The following is a 21,160-nucleotide window of genomic DNA, read 5'->3' on the forward strand; positions in this document are numbered from 1 at the left end:
TTATAAGCTTGATTAAGCTTTGTAGAAGTTTTGTAGTCAAAGACATGTGAATCTTTAATTATGTTCTATTCTACTTTTCTAGATGCTTTGACTATCCTGGTCTCTCTTATTTCCAAGGTTGAGGATCAATTGGTCAAATTTCTGCCAAGAAGCCAGCTGAGATTATATGGAGTTTTTAGATTCAATTTGGGATTATTGTCATACCAGCATTAGATCTTTGGAAACCTGAAGATCTAATGGAATGTCTTTCCATCTACTTAGATCTTCTTGAATTTCTTTCAGTAATGTTTTGTAGTTTTCCAGAATATATATTTTGTAGTTCTTTTTTAAAATGTAATCCTATTTATTTTATTCTTTCTGATGCTATTGTGAATTGACTTATTTCCTTCATTTCATTGTGGATGTTCACCGGGACATAGAAATAACTGATTTTTGTATATTGATCTTGTATCCTGAAGCCTTGCCAAATTCGTGTATTCTGATAGTTTTTAGTGGATTCTTTGTGATTTTCTACATACGAGATCAGAGTCTCTGCCAGTAGAGAGAATTCTGGTTCTTCCTTCCATTACTTTTTCTTGTTTGCTTGACCTCATTCTTCTCCTCCCACCACAATGGAAGTTGGTTACTGCTCTGGTCCCAGTGCATAGAATAGGGACTGGCACATGTTTGAATGAACAGGTGGAACCAGCACGGTTCAGTCAGGTGATGCTCCCCAGCCCAGGCTGCTGCTTCTCCTGTGACACCTGCTTCAGACAGGGTCCCCGTCCATGTCTGCCAGAGGTCGGGCACTCTTCTTCTTCCCCCTCACCTCTGGTCCTCACATTTCTGCTTGTCCCCAGTCTTGGGGCTGCAGGGAGTTGCTGGAGTCCCCAATGTCTTCATCAGTCAAGACACGTCTCACGGACCTTCCCCTTGAGGGTCTTGCTGATGCTCCTGGGTGCCCATAAATGAGTGGGTGGTGTTCCTGTTCTACCCATGAGGGTAGAGAGGTCAAGCCCTGGCTGAGTCATTCAGCGATTTGAGGGCTTGGAGTCCAGGTCTGCCTGACCTGAGTCCTGTTGCCCCTTGTCCCAGCCCTGGCAGAATGTGGGAGAAGCCTTGTGGAGCCACGAGGGGGCTCCTTGAAGACGCTCAGTGCAGGGGAGGCGAGGCCAAGGAAACCAAAAGAATATTTGTTCCTCACTCAGGCTGTTTCCTCTGCCTGGAACTTGTCTCCCCTACTGGCTACACCCCTCTCTTCATTCCCGTTTGAGCTTGAATGTCACCTCCCTGCGGCCAGTCACCTACTCTGACTCACCCTTCCCTCCACCCTCTCCTGGTGACACTGAGTCATCGCTGGGTAACTGTCAGTGTTGATCTGTGAATACGGTCCCCTGCAGAGCTTAGGGCCTGATGGGTACTTGGCACTCGGAGACATGGGTATGTTTCTTGAGTACAGAGCAGGGCTGCTGGCCGGGAAACCCCGGTGAATTCTGCCTGCCGGGCTTTTCCAGGCTCTGACCTGTGAACCAAGGTGATAGCTGAACACATTGACTAGTCAGACGGTCCTGGGTTCAAATCTGGGATTGCCAGTCACTGGGGATGTGATCTGGGGCAGTCTCTTGGCACCTCAGTACCCTCAGCTGTCAAAGAGGGTGGTATAGAGCCTACTGTTGGAGTTTATGTGAGAAGCGAACACACCCATGTTCAGATAATACTCCACTTGTGCTGACCCTCTACCCTGAGGCCTAGTCTGGCAGTTAACCTGTGATCCTGGGGTTCCCGGGGTGTGGAGCAGTCACTTCCTCAGTTGTCCAACATGGCCATTCCTGTTAGATGGGATAATGGGGCAGAGATAATGTCTCTCACTCCTTCCCTTCCCTTCCCTTCCCTTCCCTTCCCTTCCCTTCCCTTCCCTTCCCTTCCCTTCCCTTCCCTTCCCTTCCCTTCCGTGGCCACCCCTTCCTGAGCACAGACTCTGCCAGGCGGACTGTGGGGAAGACAGGGAGCTGTGCTGGGCCATGGAGTTTGCCCCTGCCATCCCAGAGCCTGCTGAGCAGCTGGGAGAGACAGGATGAGTGCTCCCCGAGGCTCCACTCACTCCCAGGACACAAAGCATTTCCTTATTAAGGGGGTGCTGGATTTTTCAGTGTGGTAATACCCCCAGGTACAGAAGGATTTGGGCTGAAGACCAGCTCCCCAGTTAACGTCAGGGAAGCCAAGGACTCCAGGTTGGTGTCACAGGCTGATATGGTGTAAGTGAAGGATGTGCTACCGGGAGTCTACTGCTCAGGTCCAAGTCCCTGTTCTGTGCACGTGGTGAGCCTCAGGCCAGGGTCTTGGCCCCCCAACTCCCGGTTTCTGTGAATGAGGGATTGGCTTAATGGTAGTAGCTGTCCCAGGCAGTTGCCAGAAGGGTTGGCAGGATCATGGGTCTCTGGCCCTTGGAGCAGCTCCACTAAAGTGCTGTGAGTGCTGTCTGGCACAGGGGAAGCATGATACCAGCCTGAAATGCTGTTATTGTTACTACTACTGTTGTTGTTATTGTTAGTGGTGAAGAAGGGGTCTCTGAAGCCAGGCAGCACTGAGCGGATGCCAGCTGTTTCCTGACTGGGTGACACTGGCGATTTACCTCACTTTTCACCTGTAAAATGGGCTCTTGGGCCAGTTTGGAAGGACTGTGATGAGGGTCCATTGAATGGCCAGGGGCTGGTGGGAGATAATGGCAGAGGAAGGAGCCCCCCAAAACCACAGAACAAGGGGTGGGAGCAGCACTGAAAGTAGGGGGAAGTAGTAGCTGCCCCTGCTTGACCTCACCCCTACCTTGTTGTTTTTCCATTTTGTATTACTTAATTTTTTTGTTTTTATAACACTTAACACAAGCTTGTTTCTGTTATGAAAATACAGTCACTTTGTGATACAAAGTAAAAAGTGAGAGCTCCTCTCCTCCTTCTGTCCCCTCCCTAAAGGCCAGCCCTGTCCCTGATACCTGCTTCGACCTGCGTGCTTGTGCTCACCTGTCTGTCTGCCCTGCAGGGAGGAAGTACAGGAGAACTGCGTGCGGTGGCGGAAGAGGTTCACCTTTGTGTGTAAGATGAGTGCCAACCCAGCCACTGGCCTGCTGGACCCTTGCATCTTCCGTGTGTCGGTGCGCAAGGTGAGGCTGGGCCTCGGGGCTGGGGCTGGGGGCTGGGAGTCCATGGCCAACGCGGGGGTGTGAGACCACTAAACCAGTGGCTTTAGACCCATCCCCTGACTTGTCCCCTCCAGAGAGCAAGGAGTGGGTCCCTTTGCTACTTTGCTTGACTCCCCCCACCCCCCCGCAGTGGTCAGATTGGTTGCAGTGGAGTGGGGAGGCTGGGGCAATGCAGGAGGTCCCTTGGATTCCCTAGTCACACTGCTGCTTCTGTGTGTCTCTCTGCAGGAGCTGAAAGGCGGGAAGGCTTATTCTAAGGTGAGTGGGGCTGTGAAGGGACAGTGGGATGGAACAGGCATGAGAGAATTTCCAGACCCTCTCTGCACCAAGCAGGAGACACTCAGCACTGCATGAGATATATTATTTTTTGGAAATATCTTTATTGAAATTTACTATCAATATAGTCTTTGCACTCAATACAAAGCTGCCACATGCTTTGTTATAGCAGAAATGGTACAAAAGTCCAGAGTGAAGAGGGCTTTTTCCATCCCCTTCCTCTGCACTCTTTCTCCCCAGACCCCATTCTTGGATTTGTTAAGGTCTTCCCAGATCTTTTAAGAAAAAGAAAAATTATGAAATGTACACACAAAGCAGCGAGTAAAACACATGTGCATGCAGTTTAGAGGAATGCAAAATGAGCACCCCGGGTGTGTACTCATGTGCATGCAGACGGTAGGATTTTTAAAGACACAAAAGGGACTTGTTCTAAACAAATTCTGCAGCGTGGTTTTCATTTGCCAGTATGCTGTGGGCATATTTTCATGGATTACTCTCTTACTGGCAGTGGCCCCCTATACGGCTGGGTGGTGGGTACCCAACCAGTCCCCGCTGTGGCACATCTGTGTTGTTGCCATCTGCATGGCACCTACTGTGACCAGCAGGAGAAAGTGGCTCTGCCAGGGTTGCCTCTGGCTTTAGCCTGTTCTGGCCTGGACCTCTTTCTTAGTGGGGACTCACAGCCCACTGTCTGTGGCTCTTGGGAGGTGGCCTGGTGGCAGACGGTGGGCTCAGTCCGTCCAGAGGGGAAATGCCTTTACCTCACCTCGCCCTGCATGAAAGGCGTGTCCCTTCCCACTGACCAGAGCTCAGGAAGCTCCGTGTTTTGGACCATGCACTCTGCCCCGGCCGGGGCACTGGTGGCCTTTTGCAGAAACAGAGGGCAGGGTGGCTAGAACTGGACTGTGGAAGGTGCCACCACAGTGGAAATTTCTCCTCCCGTTAAGTCATGCGGGCGCCGACAGCTGCAACCTTCCACTTTCATGCAGCGGACACTCACCAGGCACCCAGCACGTGTCAGACCTGCAGGCCCTTCCCTTCTGTCCTGTAGTCAAACGCCCTTGACAGGCCCTGCTCGCATTCTCCAAGGAAGGAAGCTGGGGCCCAGAGGGACTGGACTGGAGCTGGTTGGTCCTGGTCTCAGGCCTGGCTTTGCTAGCTGGGCTGGGTGGGACCCTGGGCACATCACTTATCCCGCAGAACCTTAGTTCCCTTCCCTGCCAAATGGGGGTCTCTCTGACTTGATGACAGGGCTGGGATGTGAACCTCCCAAGTCTCTGATTCTGGCTTATACATCTCTAAACTCTACAGTAGAGACTTGCATGCAATAGGTGCTCAATAAATGCCACCTGTTGGTTTGGTTGTCCCCCAAGTCCCTAATCCCAGCATGCCCCCACCTTAACCCAGTTTGCCCCCCTACCCAGGTCTGGAGACATGACTTCCACAGAAGACCTTCCCTGCTCCTACACCTTGTTCTTGAATGTTCTCCCTCTTCCCTCCATGCCCCTGGCGCCTCACCCTGTGTCCCAGGAGCAGCCAGGTGTTTTCCCCAGCCCCTCATTCCATCCTCTGGGAGGGACTCCTGCCTGCCCCCTCCCCCATACCAAGTTCCCACGGGGCTTCCCGCCCCCCTGCCCGCTGGCCTGGCGGCTCCCACAGCACAGCCTTGTTTCCCAGGGAACAATGCCTCTGTGTGACAGGCAACAATGTCCTTTCATCTCAGGCGCTGCCCCAGTGCACGCCGGGATGTGGCACAAAGGGCGCTTTGTGCAGTTCAGGGATATGAGCTCCGGACCAGCCTCTGTCCTTGGGTGCCATTATGCAACACTCAGCCTGGGCTGTGGGGCAGTCCAGGGATCTGCCTGCCCACTCCCCCAAGTTAACCCTTGCACAGCCGCGCTGCACACCCACACCCCCTGCAGCCCTCCCACACTCTCCTCTGTCCTTCTCAGCTGGGCTTTGCCGACTTGAACCTGGCCGAATTCGCAGGCTCGGGCTCCACGGTGCGCTGCTGCCTGCTGGAGGGATACGACACGAAAAACACTCGTCAGGACAATTCCATCCTCAAGGTACCAGGGCCCTGCCACCAAGGGCTGGGGCAGACCTCCTCAGCAGAGTCCCCTGGAGGGTGGCTAAAAATACAGGTCCCCGTCCCAGACATTGGGAAGGTGTGGTCCCGGGGTCAGGAAGCTACCCTCAGAACTCTGGCTCTGCCACTGGCCTCAGTTTCTCCATCTTTAATCAGGGATCAGCAGTGGATCCCAGCAGTCTCTGTAAGGGTTTGGTGAGATGAACATCCCTGAGCGCTTGCCACCTCTCTGCTCATGATGCCTGACAACAGCCCTATGGGGTGTGGTGCCTGGTTTGGGGCCCGGTTTTGCATGGGAGGGGGTTGAGGCACAAAGGTTAGATAGATCATTTGCCTGGGGTCACAGGCAGAGCTGACCACCAGCTATTTGACTCCACAGTCCAGCTCCCAACCATTGCCCTGTGTGACATGAGGCTGCCTGATCTGTGAGTGGGAGAACCTGCCATCCCTTGACCTGGGCAAACCGAGGGTGGCGGCTTCTAGAGCCCAGCTACATGCAGGTTTCCAGTGGCTGGGGCAGCTCCCTCCCTCCAGGCAGCTGACTCTCTGGCCTCTCAGGACAGAGCTATCTGGGCATCTGCCGCTGCCAGCACACCTCTCTTCCTCTTCCCCCAGCCTTCCACTTGGCTGAGAAAACAGTCTCGTCCTAACCACACCTCTATGAATAGTTGACCCAATGGGAACGTGTTGTGTCTGAAGTAGAGCCAGGCTGCAGGTGGTGGACAGGGGCTCTGCAACTTCCTGAACCCTTTTCAGAGGGAACCAGAGGCACCCAGAAAGGTCTAGGCTAGTTTTGGTGGGGGCTAGGGCCTTTTATTCTCACCCCAGTGGCCCTATGCACCCTTAGGCAAATCAGGAGGTGTGAGGGGGGCGCAGGTGGCCTCAGTTTCAAGGACAGCTTCCCCACGTCCTGTCTGTGGGTCTGTGGGCCCTCACTCCCCTTGAGTCTGTATCTGAGCGCTGCTTCCCTTGTGTACACCCTGGGACCATCATCTACTTATAAGCTATCACAGTCAAATGAAATAGTTTATTAAAAAAAAAAAAAAAGCCTCAGGGAGCACCAGGCTCCACAGGGGCGTAGAATTTATTTAGCAAAAAAGAGTGAGGGCACCTGGGTGGCTCAGTAAAGTGTTAGACTCTTGGTTTTGGCTCAAGTCATGATCTCAGGGTTGTGGAATTGAATCCCATGCCAGGCTCCACCTTGGGTGTGCAGTCTGCTTGAGATTCTCTCTCCCTGTCCCTCTACCCTCCCCTGCTCGTGCACATTCTTTCTCGATCTCTCTTACGTAAAAAAAAATAAAATAAAATCTCAGCCCAGTAATCTCCATTTTTGTCAGTGATAGGAGTATCCATTTCCTATCCCATCACCCTTTTTCTGTTGCTCTATCTCAGCCCAGACTTGGGGTCCCAACCTTGCCTTGTTTGGGCCATTGCCCAAATCTCTGCCCAGGTGGACATTGAATTTCTGACGACTTCCTGTTTCAATCAACAAACTGTTACCAAGCCTCTGCCCTACATGTTGGACTCTGTGTACCCCCTCCCCACCAGGTGGGCTCCGGGAGCCTCCCGCCTGCCTGCGATGATATGAGTAGGTCCAGAGGCTGGAGAAGGAACTGTGGCCCCTCTCCTAATTGCAGTTCTGGAATAAGAGTTGCTAGCTTTTTCTGCTTGTGCTCTGTGCCAGGTGCTGAACTGAGCAAAGCCTCATCTCCCCTAGTCCTCTCTACCTATCCCAGGAGGAGGTGTCAGGATTAATTCTATCCTCCACCCAAGGAAATGGGCTCAATGCATTTCGGTGGCTTCACCAGGTCCAGCAAGGGGCAGAGATGGGCTCAGAGTCCAGCCCCAGCCCGTCTGGAGCCACAGCAGAGAGGCCACAGGGGAACACCTGGTCACAGGGAGAGTGGTATGGCTGATTTCTCCCTCTGTGCAGGTCACCATCGGAATGCTCCTGCTATCCGGAGACCCCTGCTTCAAGACGTGAGTGTGGGTGCAGGCTGAGGGAGTGTTGCACAGGGACTCTTCCCTCCTCTGGGCTCTTGGGCTCCCCTGTCTTTGACCCCGAATGTGGGGCACCCCAGTCACAGCCATCTGTTCTCCCCAGGCCACCATCCACTGCCAAGTCCATCTCCATCCCAGGCCAGGACTCCTCCCTGCAGCTGACGCGCAAGGGTGGTGGGACCAACAATGGCACCAACTCCCTCACAGGGTCCCGGCCCCCCAAGGCGAGGCCAACCATCCTTGGCTCAGGTACCGTTCCCCACCTGCCTTCCCTGTCCTTCCCTGTGGCCTAGGGCTCATCTCTGTATCTCCAGGTCCCAAGAGGGACACTTGCTGAGAAGACAGAGGTGGTGGGAGGGTGTTTATGCCCTTCCATCAGGCCCATGACTGAGCCCTTCCCAGTGCTGGGCCCTGGGATCACAGCAGGGAGGCCCCGTCTTGCAGGAGAGACAGGAGTCAATCAGACAAGAAATAAGTCAATGTCACCTAAAGAGTGACAAGGACTTAGAGTGACAAGAGCTGTGACAGGCACGGAAAGCATCTGCCTGAAAACAACCAAGGAAGCCACTCTGAAAAGGTGACATTTGCGCTGAATCTGAGGTGTGGGGGGCAGTGTTCCTGGCAGAGGGATGTGCCATGAACTCTTGCTCTCCCACTTGCGTCACCAGGCCTGGCCATTTTGCCAGTCCAATCTCAGCACCCTCCCCTGGCTAATTGTGTCAGCATTAGTAACTACAACCTGGGTTGCTTTGGAAATGAGCTGATGCCTGGCACATAGTATGTACTCTGTGCATTTCCCAGTGCTGGGTTTCTACTAAATTGTCATGATTACTAATGCTATAAAAAATGCAAACGTCTGAATACCCAGAGGAGACAGCATGGTGATTAGGATGAGGAGGTGCTACGTGAGAAGGTTTCAGCCTCCCCTGCCACCTCATGTCTGGTGCTGTACGTGGCAAAGTAGGGGCCCCCTGGTACTCTGCCCCTGGGGGTGAGCTCGCCTCTGGGAGGCAGACTGCCCCCAAGCTGATTAGGGAGCAGGGCAGCACCTGCCACCCTAATTTGCACCACAAGAGCAATTAGAGAGGGCGCAGGGCCTTGGGTGGCTCAGCGGATGTTTGTGGAGTGATTCTGCCCCCAGGACTGCTGGGAGCAGTGAGGGCCTGCCTGACCTCAAGGGCTAGCTTTCCTTCCACTCCCATTCTTCCTGTAGACTCAGCCAGGGAAGGCCCACAGCTGAAAGCTGGGGTTCAGGCCTGCCTCAGCCTGGTGACTGCACGCTAAAACAAGGACTTCCCAATGCCAACACCACTGCTCTCTTTAGCTTCAGGGGGAGGGGGGGTCTCCCAGGCAGGGTAGGGCTTGAGCCGCCTATATGCTTCTGTAGCTGATTTTCTACCCTTCCCCTCCTGCAACCACCCATCTGCAGAGCACCTGTCTTGAGAAACCCTGTGGCTTTGGGTGGGGACCCAGGCAGGCCTGAGGTCCAGCCTAAGGCCTGGTGGGCTCTTCTCCAAGGAGGGGCATGGATGAGATGGGTTCTTCCTTCCTATGAGCAGAACTTGGTGGGCAGGCACTCAAGGAGCCCAGAGTGGATCCCACCTGGGTCTCTTGCGCCTCCTGCTGGTGAGTGCCAGAAAGTTTGTTTCGAAGTTGGGCTTATGGGTGACTTGGGACCAGACTGTTGGCCACTCCTCATTCCCCTTACTGTCTCACTCCAGCCACACTGACCTAAGCTCATCCAAGCCTCAGGGCCTTTGCTTCACTGTTCCTCTGTCTGGAAGGCTGTTTTTCTGAAGGCTTCTGTGGCTTGTTCCCTCCCATGCCTCCTGAAGGCCTCCCATTAAGGCCACCTTCAGAGAAGTTTTCCCTGATCCCAGACCAGGTCAAACCCCCATACACACTGCTCCCTGCTCTGTACCACTCACCTCAGTTGTGGTTAATGGTGGATCTTTTTTTTTTCCCCCAACATTCTCCCTTCCCACTGGCCTGTGGCACTTCATCTTCTATTTACAGCATCAGTGGGGTGCCGTGTGCAGAGAAGGTCCTCACAGATATTTGTGGAGTGAACCAGCCTGGGCCCCCGGGGTGACTGTGGTGGGAGCAGGACCTCTGTTTTTGTCTGTTAAATGGGAAACACGCAGTGCACCTCCCCTACCCCTCGCTCCCACCAGCTCCCAGAAAGGACACATGCAGATGGCAAGGGCTGACACTGCCAGTAAGCCTACCCTCTCCCCGCTTTTCAGGGGTGCCAGAGGAGCCTGAACAGAACCTGTCCAGCCCCGAGGAGGTGTTCCATTCTGGCCACTCCCGCAACTCCAGCTATGCCAGCCAGCAGTCCAAGATCTCTGGTGAGTGCCTGCCTGGCCCCATGCCCAGGTCTTTCACATTTCTGGCCGATACCCCCATAACAAGCCTCCCCAAATGCTCATCAGGCTACAGCACGGAACACTCGCGCTCCTCCAGCCTCTCAGACTTGACGCACCGCCGCAATACGTCCACCAGCAGCAGTGCCTCTGGTGGCCTCAGCGTGACTGTGGAGGCCCCTGAGGGCAGTGAGCGTGAGCACCGGCCCCCTGAGAAGCCACCACGGCCGCCACGGCCCCATCTGTCTGACCGTTCATTTCGGTAAGTACCACTCCCCAATGGTCCTGGAGAATAGATCCTTCCTGGGGGTACCTCGAACTTCTGCTTCTTTACCTATAGCATGGAAACAGCAGGGTCCCACTTCAGAGGGTTGGCTGGTGACAATTCAGCTGGTGGATGCACATACAGGGCACAGCCTGGGCCTGGCAGGCAAATGCTGTTGTACATGGCTTAGTGACCTAGGGCCCCTGTTTACACCATGTGGCCTCTCAGAGGCAAAGGTTAGGTAACTTCTCAGGGTCTCTAGATCCTCATCCATAAAACAGGTCATGGCCCCTACCCTGGGTACTGAGGGGAGGGTTAGATGAGCACACCTGGGAATGAGTTCTTGGGTGCCCTCAGAGCAGCCTGAGTCCTGTAGGTGCCCACCACTGTCATCCTCATGCCTATCACTGGCTGGACTGCTGTGACTCTGCCCTGCCCTACCCCAGGCGGAAGAAGGACTCTGTGGAGAGCCACCCGACCTGGGTGGATGACACTCGGATCGACGCAGATGACATTGTGGAGAAGATCATGCAAAGCCAGGACTTTACGGACGGCAGCAACACTGAGGGTGAGCTGCCCACGTGGGGAGGACTGGGAGACTATGCCACTTGCTTCAGGGCTTCCCCAGCTGCTCCTGCTTCACTCAGCCTCCATCCTTCCCTGTGTCCCCACAGACAGCAATCTCCGGCTGTTCGTGAGCCGTGATGGATCCACCACGCTGAGTGGCATCCAGCTGGCCAACAGGTAGGAGTCACAGCTAGGAGTCACAGCTCAGGGATGGGTCACTAGGGTGGCTACTGAGGGCACAATGGTGAGAGCACGGTCTCTATAGACACTCACCTGGCTTTGTTCTTTTTGTTTTTAAAGATTTTATTTATTTATTAGAGAGAGAGGCAAGAGACAGGCAGAGGGAGAAGTAGGCTCCATGCAGGGAGCCCAATGTGAGACTCGATCCTAGGACTCCAGGATCACACCCTGGGCTGAAGGCAGGCACTAAACCGCTGAGCCACCCAGGTGTCCTCCATCACCTGGTTTTGTATAGCAATTCTTACCACCACAGTGTTACCGTGGACCGCTCACTTCTCTCTGAACCTCATTTTTCCTATTTGTCAAATGGCCTGGACCATCACATCTCACCTAGAAACCTGGGACAGCACCCTGGGGTTGGTTCTGAGGGTTCCAAGGGTAGCCTTGGGCAGTGCCTAGTGCAGGGCTTGGCACACAGCAGAGGCTGTAGCTGTCTTTATTTTGGATCCTGCTTTTCCCTTCCTTCTGGATCTGGGCACCCTTAAAAATGATGATGATGACCCATTTATCAAGTTAATATTGAGCATGAGCCACACACCAAGCAAAGCACTGAGCTAGGTGCTGGGAATACAGCAGTGGGCACCGCAGATCTGTGCCTGCATGATGTTTACATATGAGGGAGTGGCAGGCCCAACGTGGTGCTTCAACTACAGTTTGTAGTGTCTTCTTGGGATCATTCATTTGTACCATGTTTACTGGTTCACTGAAGGAATGAGTGAATGAGTAGAGGAGCTCCCCATGTGCAGGGCTATGCTGACTGAAGCCTTATCCCCTGTTTCCGGGGGCTGGCCAGGAAGGTGCTCATTTAATTAACATCAAGGTTGGGGTGGGGAAGATGGAGACCTGGCGGGGCTGCGCAGGGTCCCCGACCTTCCCTCTGGTGCTGCTATGCTGACACCTGCTGGCCGAGGCTCAGAATTGCAGCTGCCGTCCCCAGGTGGCTTCCTGGGCTGTTCCAGTGAGGTGGGCAATGGTAAAACAAAAGGCACCTCCTTGGAGGTTTACAAACCCCTCCCTAGCCCCCTCTGGCAGTGAGGAAACGATTTCAGAGGATGGAAGAAACCAGTTTAATCAGGAGCAAGGTCTTAGCAGAGCTGCCCACCAGCCCTGAGTGTCCATGACCCTGTGGGTGGGCCTGGCTTCAGGAGAGAGAAGAGCCAGTAAGGCTCCCCGGCCTTCTGTCCTCTTGGCAAACTTCATAATCCCTCTCCTTCAGTTTCTTCATCTGTCAAATGGGGCAGCGGGCAGTCTTTGCCTGCCAGGGTTGCCATGAGGATGGGTGAGGCACAGCTCATAGCAGCTCTGAAATCCCACAGACTTCCATAGGTAATGTCTCTGTTGTGTTGGGTGAGTAACTCAACTTCTCTGAGCCTCAATTTACCTCTCTGTGAAACAGGGCGGGTTAGTTCAGAGTGCCAACTTGTGCAGTAGTTCTGAGGGCCTGCCCCAGAAGGGCATCTAGGAGGACAGGCTGACCTGTTTCTCTTCTCCCCTACCCTGCAGGGTCTCCTCTGGGGTCTATGAGCCTGTTGTGATTGAAAGCCATTGAGGAGCGGGTGTCCAGGCTGGAGAAGGGCCCTGCCTTTGCGGGCATCCAGGCCCGCATCATTCCACGAGGGACCTTCCCCTTCGGATCGCCATCCGCACCACATCTCATCTGTGCCTCCTCCATGCACTCCAGCCCCACTCCTGCCCCAAAGCATCATTCCATTGTCCTCCCATCCAAACCGGGACCCTCCTGGCCCACCAGGCCCCCGGCACCACTGTGAATATTCTCCTTTGAACCACTAGGGGGCAGGATGTGCAGGTCCATGAAGCAGGTGGACAAGACAAAGATGGCCAGGACTGCCCCGCTGGAGACCAGTTTTGGCCCCTCCGCGAGGACATGCAGCGGCACCCACCTGCAGGGATGCCTGTGGCTGAGGGGCCCCTAGCCCTGTGTCCCTGCTCATTCTGGGAGCATCAGCTTAGCCATGCCCTGGCCGGGCCTTGCTCTACTGCCCCCTTGCCCTTGGGAGGGCCAGTCCACCCCTGAATCCTGCCACCATGGCCGTCTGACTGCTTTAGTGCTTCCGCTGTCCCTTCCCTGTGTCCTGGGGGACCCGCTGGCGGCCTTCTCCTGGGAACCAAGACCTCAGACCCATCCACACTCCAGACTGAGACCCCCACCCCAACGAATGTTCTCCTGCTGCCCTGGCAGCCTGCACTTTGCACACGCTTGCCTACAGCACAGCCCCACTGGCCCTTGTCTGCCTTTCCCTTGAGCCCTTCACAAGGGTTTTTGGGCACTGCTTGCTGTGCGGTCAGTGCCTGCCCCTGGCAGCCCGGCTGGAACGTGGCACTGCCTCTCCCCCCAATTTTGCTCCAGCTCAGGCCTGACCCCCCTGCTGAGAATGGTCTGAGCATTGATGGTGGCTCTCCTCTGCTCAGGGCTGGATCCTGAGCAGCTGGTTTTCTGTAGGAAGCCAGGAAAGGTGCCTCCCAAACCCTCAGAGGTCAGCAGTCAGGCTGGTGGGCTGGACTTGGCAAGCAAAAGCCCCTTCTCTGTCCCTGCAGGGTCTGCTAGCTCAGGCTGGGGCTGATGCTGGAAAGGCAGGTGGACTGTGACTGGACCAGCCTGGAGCTGGCTTCCTGGCCAGAAAAGCCTCAGCCCTCCTCTGGAAGCATCCCTCTCTCTGGGCGAGGGAGAGGCGGGGAGCAGTCTGGCCCTGCCCCCACCTCTCACTAAGTAAGGCCTCTGCTGTCTATATACCGCCCCCTGCCCTGTCTTCCTTACTTGCTTGAAGGTGGGTTCTGGCTGCCAGCCGGTCCCTGGACAGACTTCCCTGCCACTCTGAAATTTCACTCATTTTGTGTGAACCCAGCAGGCTGGTGTTTACTTAATCCTGTAACTTTTTTCTTTTTAAAAAACATTTCTCCTTTTTTTTTCTTTTTCCCCCCCCCCCCCTTTTTAAAAAAAAATTCAGTTTGGTATCTTCTCCTCCCCCCAGGTGAGGGGAGGTGGTTCTGTTCTCTGCCCTACCTGCTGGCTGGGTCCCAGCAGGGCTGAGGATCTGGATTGAGGGACCAGGATACCGGTTCTCTCCCTGGTAGGGGTGTGGGCGCCAGTGGGGTGTCCTCCCCAGGCTGGGAGGGCTCCTTGCCCTTATGCTCCAGCTGGCAAGAGTTGGAGCATTTAGTGCTTCAGCTGTCCCTTCCCTATGTCCTGGGGGACCCGCTTTGTCCTGGGGGTTCCTTTGTCTTGGAACCTCGTGGCCTTGGGAGCAGAGCATTTCTAGAATTCTTTGTTGTTTTTAATCCCCTAACTCTCAGAAAATGAATGTGAGGAGCTGCCTGCTGAGACAGGATGGAGCATTTGCTCTGGTTGGAGAAGGCTCTGGTTAGCCCTGCCCGTCCCTTCCTGCCCTGCAGACACCTGGCACTTTAAAAGGGGAACTGACTGTGCTGTCTCCAGATGAAGTGACCCCCCAGAAGATGGGAGAGCACTCTCCTTCCTGCATGACTTCAGCACAGGGGGGAAGCACATTCAGGGTATATTTGGGATCTGGCTCAGAGTTCTGGGCTTCAGGCTTAAAACAGCTAGCTCTGGTGCTGTTGGGTAGTCCCCCAAATCAGGAGCCCCAGCCCCATCCTAAGCGAGGTCTGGGCTCGACCATCACCCCAGAAGACAGAGCCTGCTGCATCCTCCCCTGCCAGGCCCCAGACCAGGGTAATTGGACTGAGAATTTGGCCACATCCAAATGAACACTAGCTGGAGCCAGAGGCCTGGAGCTTCACAGCCTCATCCCCATGTGGGATCCCCTTCTTCGACATCTGGGTCCCCTCAAGCTCAGTGAATTCCCTCCAGGCACCCACAGCTCCTGGACTTAAAATTCTATATATAGAGAAAGATAGACTATATTAGAGATATTTTTGGAAAGGAATCAGTCTATGCAATGCCAGTTTGGAATCTTCTTGAAAGACAGTTTAACGTTTTTACTAGGAGATTTAAAGAAAATAAAAGTCTACAATATTTTTAGGTTACTTTTTTTTTTCCTGGTCACTCCAAACTGACTATATGGTGTGATCTATCGGGATGGAGATCTGCCATGTTCTCCTCTCTTAGGGAGATGAACTAGGAAATGGGTGGGGGTGAGGGTACCTTGGGTTGGTTTTTTTTTTTTTTTTTTTTTTTGGCCTTTAAAAAAAATCCCCTCATTTCTAATAGAATGTTGCCACCACCACCACTCTTATTTAGAGGGCTGTGTTTGTATCTCTGTCCTGGCTTCCGTTGTAGAAGTTCACATTGTAAGGGGAAATCAGCCTAGTGTCAGTGTCTTGGTTTGGGGGGAAAAATTAAATGTTGCAGTTTTTGGTTGTTACGGCACATTGGGTTTTGTTTGTTTTATCTTTCTGTCAGCATTAGAAGAAAGCCACATGTGTGGGTTGATATCCGGGAATGGGGGAAGATGTAAGTGGCCAGGGTCCTCCCTGTCCTGGCTGCCATCACAGTCATTACCACCTTCATTGTTCCAGGTTCCTGGAGGAGGAAACAGGCCCAGAAGGGAGATTTCTTGCCAGTCTCACACCTACTAAGCCGTCTCAGTGCACAAGTTCCAACTGCTGGACCTTCCTAGCAGCCAGCCTGAGACAAATAACTGTCTGCACCTCCATTCCTCGGCTATAAATGGGCCTGTGGTTGAAAGAAGAAAGTGGGTAACGGCCTGACCCAGGGGTGCTGACTTTGTTCCCAACTTCTCTCAAGCCCCAGGCTGCAAGTGTCTCCATGCCTAACTAAGCCCCTCACGTTCTGCCCCTGACACTCTCAAGTTATGGGGAGCCAGCAACTTAGCCAAGTTCTGAGAAAGGCAAGTCACCCTGGCCTTTAATTAGCTCAGAAGTGGCAGGAAGCCTCAGTGGCTGTGGACAGGCCAGAAGGGACCAAACCACCAGGCCTCCTTCCTGCTGCAGCTCCTCACTGTCCACACCTCTTCTCGGAGCTGACACCCATTCATGGCCCCTTTAAACCCTTTGAGCCTCTTGTTTTTTTTTTTTTTTAAGACTATTTATTCATAGAGACAGAGAGAGAGGCAGAGACGCAGGCAGAGAAGCAGGCAGAGAAGCAGGCTCCATGCAGGGAGCCCAACGTGGGACTCGATCCAGGGTCTCCAGGATCATGCCCTGGGCTGAAGGCGGCGCTAAACCGCTGCGCCACCGGGGCTGCCCGAGTCTCTTGTTCTGTTCTACAGTGCACACCTGGGGAGGGGAAAGTTGGCTCCTGGCTGAGCCCAAAGTCAGTCCTGAGATGAAAAGGGAAGGCTCTAGGCTGCAGGCCAAGAAGAGTTGTTCCTGTCAGCTTTGAAGAGTGCAGTCCCCATAAAGACGGGCTCAGGTGACCCAAGGAGACATGCTGCTGGCAGGAGCAAACCATGCTAGGTTCTGAGGCATCTCCAAGTGTGCCAATCCGCCCCTCCTCCCCTCCACCCCTGTACCCCCAATTCTGGGCACTAGGGCTACAGCAGTGACTGCAGACCTCCCCACAGAGCTCATGGTCCGGCAGATCAACAAGTAAATGAGCTAACCAAAACCTGATGATAACAAGCATTATCAGGGGGAGGGACACTGGGGGCTGTGGAGCACAGAGGAGGGGAGCCCTGCCCAGCTGTGAGGGGCTTCCCTAAGGGGTGTGGCATCTCGGTGAGACCTGATGGGGGAGGAGCAGCAGGCAAGCTGTGAGAAGACCGTGTTCCAGACTGGGGAGGGACCTGTATGCGGGGCGTCCGTGTGGCTGCCTGGGCTGCACACCCAGGCCCAAAAGGCGGATGGTGAGGAAAGGGAGGGTCCCCCTGAACTCATCCCTGCAGTGAAGACAGGACACAGGAACGGCCGCCTGGGAAGCGAGGCAATGGTAACCAGGCGCTCCCCCAACAGCCAGTGGGAATCCTCCCATCCCTGGGGACGTGGGGCACCCCCTCTTCCAACCACTCCAGGTGGGGCAACAATCACTCTTTGCACGCCTCTCGACCAACAAGTTGGAGGCTCCGTACTAAGAAATAGGGCCCCTGGGTTCCGGTCTCGGCTTCAGCACTGACCTGGGTTGTGATCTGCAAGTCTTCACGCCTCTCTGATCCTCAGTTTTCCCACCTGAAAACTGGGACCTCTGACCTCGCACGCCCTCCCGCTCTGGCTTCGGGATCCTGGGATATTTAGAGATGAGCTTTTGCTTCTGGGGCGAGTGCCAGCCAGTCTGGGCCTCCCCCCCTCCCCCGCCCCCCTCGACTCTATTCCCTAGGGAAAGTCGGAGAACGGCGGGACCCGCAATGCCTTTGGAAACTACATTTCCCGGCATGCAAGGGGGGGGCGGCACCCTCCTGTCTTGGGACACGTAGTCGCGGGCCCGCCTACAGACTACGACTCCCGGCGTGCCCCGCGGCTCAGGGCCGGAAAGCCCCGGATCCGGATCCGGGCGGCGGCTTCCGGCTGGGGTGTGAGATCGCGGGGGACATGGTGAGCGCTGGGCGGGGGGCGTGCGCGGGTGGGCTCCGCCCGGGAGCGGGGCCTTGGGCGCTCGGAGCCGCGATTGCGGTCCCGCCGGCTCCCTGTACGAATGAAAACGCCGTGGCCCGGCGCTCTCCGAGCCTAGAAAGCGATACTGATCGGGGCTGCGTCTGTTGAGTGAATGGGAAGCTGAGAGCGCGGTCGGGCTGCGACGCCACCCGGCCAGTGGTGCTCCCAGATGGGGAGTTACTTCGTCAGTTGGGCCCTCCTTTTCTCCAGGCCACGGGGACAGACCAGGTGGTGGGACTCGGCCTCGTCGCCGTTAGCCTAATCATCTTCCTCTACTACACCGCCTGGGTGATTCTCTTGGTATGTGCTTGCCCCGCCCCCGCCGCACCTTCCACCCCTGGGCCCTGACGCGGACCCCTGGCATCGCTTAAGCAGCTGCTATGGGCCGGGCACGGTGCTAGGTGCTTTCCCTGCCTCATTTCCTTTAGTCTCCAGCACAGCACTATGAGGACGAGGCTGCGGGTGTCCGGTGTGTAGATGACGAAGTAAGGCGCAGGGAGAGGACTGATCCCTTACTGCTGCTCTGTAAAGCCTTATTACTGATTCGCTTTTGCCTTTGGTTGGAGTTGTAGTCCTTCTGGTTATCCTGCTGGCTCTCCGGCATGAGTGCCAGTGGATTTTCTGAGGGCCTTTAGGACTTTTTTTTTTTTTTCCTTGTGGGAAAACTTGTTGGTTATTGCTTAAGAAGTGCAGTGTGTTTGGAAGGCAAAACCTTACAGAACTTTGGAGGAAAATGTTAGTAAAGAAGACCGTGGAGCCCACTTGAGGATTTCTCCTGTACCTTTGCCCCTGTTGGGCGGTGAGTGCCTCAGGGCAAGCCCCTCATCTTCTGTGCAGTGCCGGGCCCCTAGCACCACCATAGGGCAGGCACCAGGCCAGTGTGCAGTGAACAACTTCAATAATCAAGTAAAGGAAACAGACCAGAGCACCCCAGATACCACCGTGTTAAAGCAAAGTAGGTGCTGTCCCAGTGCTTGGACAGGGGTTAGCCCCTGAGATGGAGGAAGGGGGGTGTTTGGCCTTGAGAGGTTGGGCAAGGCAAGGAACACTCACCAGAGCTCTGTCCTCGATACCAGCCCTTCATCGACAGTCAGCATGTCATCCACAAGTACTTCCTGCCCAGAGCCTATGCTGTCGCCATCCCACTGGCTGCCGGCCTCCTGCTGCTCCTGTTTGTGGGTAAGTCATTGCTCCCTCAACCCTGAACAGTGTGTCTGGGAGTTCACACCACCCTCTCCCACCTCTGAACGTGTTTCCATACTTCAGCACCGGCCGCACACCTGCTTGATGCCCCTGGCCCCCGACCGACACCCTGGGGTTTTCCTGTTCCTCCTTCCGGGCTGCCAGTCAGTAGCCCTTTGGGTTTTCTCCATGCCTTCTGGCTCATTGGTCTCAAACGGGATGGCCCTCATGCCGTGTCTCCCTTTTTCCTGCTCCCTCCACTACCACCATCTTCACTCTGTGGCCACCTCAGTCACCTTTCACCCCTTTGTCACCCACTGGCTCATGATTCCTGTACCTCTCTGTCTCTCAGCCTTTAGTGTATGCGCTTCTGTGGGGCAGGATGGTATCTTCATCATCTTTATTATGTCCTCAGCTCCTGGCACAGGCTGTGGCACCGAGTTGGTGCCGAAGAAAGTGGTTTGGATGAGTCATTCGGATGACCGGGTGGTGGGGTGGGTGGTGGATGTGGAGAAGGCAGGTAGGGGGTGGGAGTGGGTGGTGGTGGATGGGCTGGGTAGATGGATAATCAAGTGTAGAAAGCTAAAACACTATGCATAGCCAACTGCCCGTGCTGGGCACTCCATTGATGTTTGTTGAGTACGTGTGGGTGGATGTGTGGCTTGCTGAATGACCAGGGAGGTGATCCTGGCCTGGAGGGTGGTTGCGCAGGTGCTTGGCCCTGTGTATGGGTCACTCCACCATGCAGTGCCCACTTTGGCCTCCCCACAGCCCCAAGCCCAGATCTTACGTGGCCTTTCTGGTCTATTCCAGGAGTGTTCATCACCTACGTGATGCTGAAGAACCAGAAGGGGACCAAAAAAGCTCAGTGAAGGCCCAGTGGGGCTGAGGCTGTGGCACCCCTCTGCCACCCCTCCAAGGGTGGGGGTGCACAGGACCCATCCAGGCACCTCGGCTCCCTCAAGCCAGGGCTCCCTTTGGACATCCCGGGGATGGAGCTGTTGAGGACCTACCACATAGGCCTGCTCCTTCCTGCTCAACTTTCCAGAAGCCAGGAAGGAGGATTACTGGGAAGCCTCCCTCCTACCCCTTTCTGGTTCAGGGCCTGAAAGATGCTGGTTGTCTCCCTCTCACCTTCAGACTCCCTGTCACCTTTTCCTCTGAGTTCTATCTTGTTTCAGTTTCCCTCCTGTCACCTGCTGATGTTGGACTTGGTAGGTTCTGAGGCACCATGCAACCTTCCCCCACGTGTTCTGCTCCTCCTCTGAGGCAGCTTTCCTGGGTCTGACATAGCCCCAGGCCCCACCAGGACTTCAGGACCTGGAAAGCCTAAGGGGAGGAGGACTGACAGGCCAGGGGTTATCACCAGGCCTCAGGGCACATTAGGGGGGCCATAGTAGGCCCCCAGACCAACTGCTTCTCATAGAGGCCCGGCCCCTTGGGCCCAGCACTGGCCAGTTGGGGGATAACTGAACAATAAACGTTGATGATGTGTTTGTCTCTGTGCCATCACTGACCTGGGAAGCTGGAGAGGGGCTGGTCTCAGGTCAGGAGACTCTGATCTGTGCAATGAGGGAACCTCCCCGATTGTCCCCACGCTGGACACAGCATAAAGTGGGGACTGAAACAGGTGTGGCTCCAGTCTGGTGTAGCTGACAGGTGGGGAGTTGGCGGAGACCTGGCCATGTGCCACACACCACAGTCTCTACCATGCCTCCCCTGTGCCAGCCCAGCTAGTGTGCATTAGTATTTTAGGGACCCACAAGCCAGTCCCCTAAAAGCCCAAGTCCATCGTCCTTCTCTTGTACCCAGCAACCCAACCTAGCATTGGCTCTGAGCAGTGAGAGCTCGGGGAACCAGAACAGGGCTGGCTCTGGTCGGGCTGACTCTGGTCAGGCTGACTGACAGGCCCAACCCTGTCTCCCCAGCAATCCCACCACACCCCTCATCCCATGCAGCTGGGTCTCCCGTCCTCAGTGCCTAGTTCAAGCTTCTGTCATACCTGGGATGATATTCACTTCAGTTAGCAGAGGCCAACCACAGGCACACCTGCCTTGCCCTCACCTGTCCCACCCTCTCCCCCATGCTGTAGCGGTGGTATCCTGTCTGATGGTCCCCCTTGCTTGGGGACAGCCTCTGCCTCTCACCAGGATCCTTCTTGTGTTTCAAGAGTGTGCTAGAGGCCCCACGTAAAGGACTGTCCATCAGCCCAGTAATTCCCTCCAGGTCTCCCCCCACCTACCCCAAATAGCCAAATTCCCAAAAGGGTGTCCACACCTGCTGCCTGCTGTTCCTCACCTTCATGGCCCTCAGTGTCACTTGGGAGGGCTGCACCCACTCAGACCACTGGTGACCCCATGCTGGCCTGTGACATCCCCCCAGATGTACTTTCAGATGCTCTCAGTGTCTATGAGGCTCATTCTCATACTTCATGTCTCCCTGCTCCACTTCTG

General features: G+C 55.1%; 2 protein-coding genes across 7 annotated transcripts in view; both read left to right on the forward strand.

Moving 5' to 3' along the window:
- Positions 1-15,345, forward strand: part of FAM102A (family with sequence similarity 102 member A) — a 34,188-nt gene extending 18,843 nt beyond the window's left edge. For both annotated transcript variants that reach the window (XM_038549235.1, XM_038549236.1), the window contains 10 exons: positions 3,016-3,136; positions 3,404-3,433; positions 5,404-5,520; positions 7,474-7,520; positions 7,645-7,790; positions 9,788-9,892; positions 9,977-10,169; positions 10,619-10,740; positions 10,847-10,916; positions 12,483-15,345. In XM_038549235.1, coding sequence (XP_038405163.1) covers positions 3,016-3,136; positions 3,404-3,433; positions 5,404-5,520; positions 7,474-7,520; positions 7,645-7,790; positions 9,788-9,892; positions 9,977-10,169; positions 10,619-10,740; positions 10,847-10,916; positions 12,483-12,528 — 997 coding nt within the window. In that variant the 3' untranslated portion in view covers positions 12,529-15,345. The remainder of the gene's footprint in view (positions 1-3,015; positions 3,137-3,403; positions 3,434-5,403; positions 5,521-7,473; positions 7,521-7,644; positions 7,791-9,787; positions 9,893-9,976; positions 10,170-10,618; positions 10,741-10,846; positions 10,917-12,482) is intronic.
- Positions 15,346-17,186: 1,841 nt separating this feature from the next.
- Positions 17,187-20,203, forward strand: DPM2 (dolichyl-phosphate mannosyltransferase subunit 2, regulatory). Of its 5 annotated transcripts, none has more exons than XM_038549242.1 (5): positions 17,187-17,465; positions 17,736-17,825; positions 18,363-18,480; positions 18,602-18,704; positions 19,521-20,203. In XM_038549242.1, exons 1-5 carry the CDS (start codon positions 17,463-17,465, stop codon positions 19,594-19,596), a joined length of 390 nt encoding a protein of 129 aa, XP_038405170.1. In that variant the 5' UTR covers positions 17,187-17,462; the 3' UTR covers positions 19,597-20,203. The 5 variants fall into 5 exon arrangements, with proteins under 5 accessions (XP_038405170.1, XP_038405168.1, XP_038405165.1 ...); XM_038549237.1 differs by lacking the exon at positions 18,363-18,480 and adding an exon at positions 19,123-19,201 and having other exon boundaries at positions 17,338-17,465; XM_038549239.1 differs by lacking the exon at positions 18,363-18,480 and having other exon boundaries at positions 17,359-17,465.
- Positions 20,204-21,160: the final 957 nt, after the last annotated feature.

The sequence above is a fragment of the Canis lupus genome, chromosome 9, assembly GCF_011100685.1.
Source record: "Canis lupus familiaris isolate Mischka breed German Shepherd chromosome 9, alternate assembly UU_Cfam_GSD_1.0, whole genome shotgun sequence".
Lineage (NCBI taxonomy): Eukaryota > Metazoa > Chordata > Mammalia > Carnivora > Canidae > Canis > Canis lupus.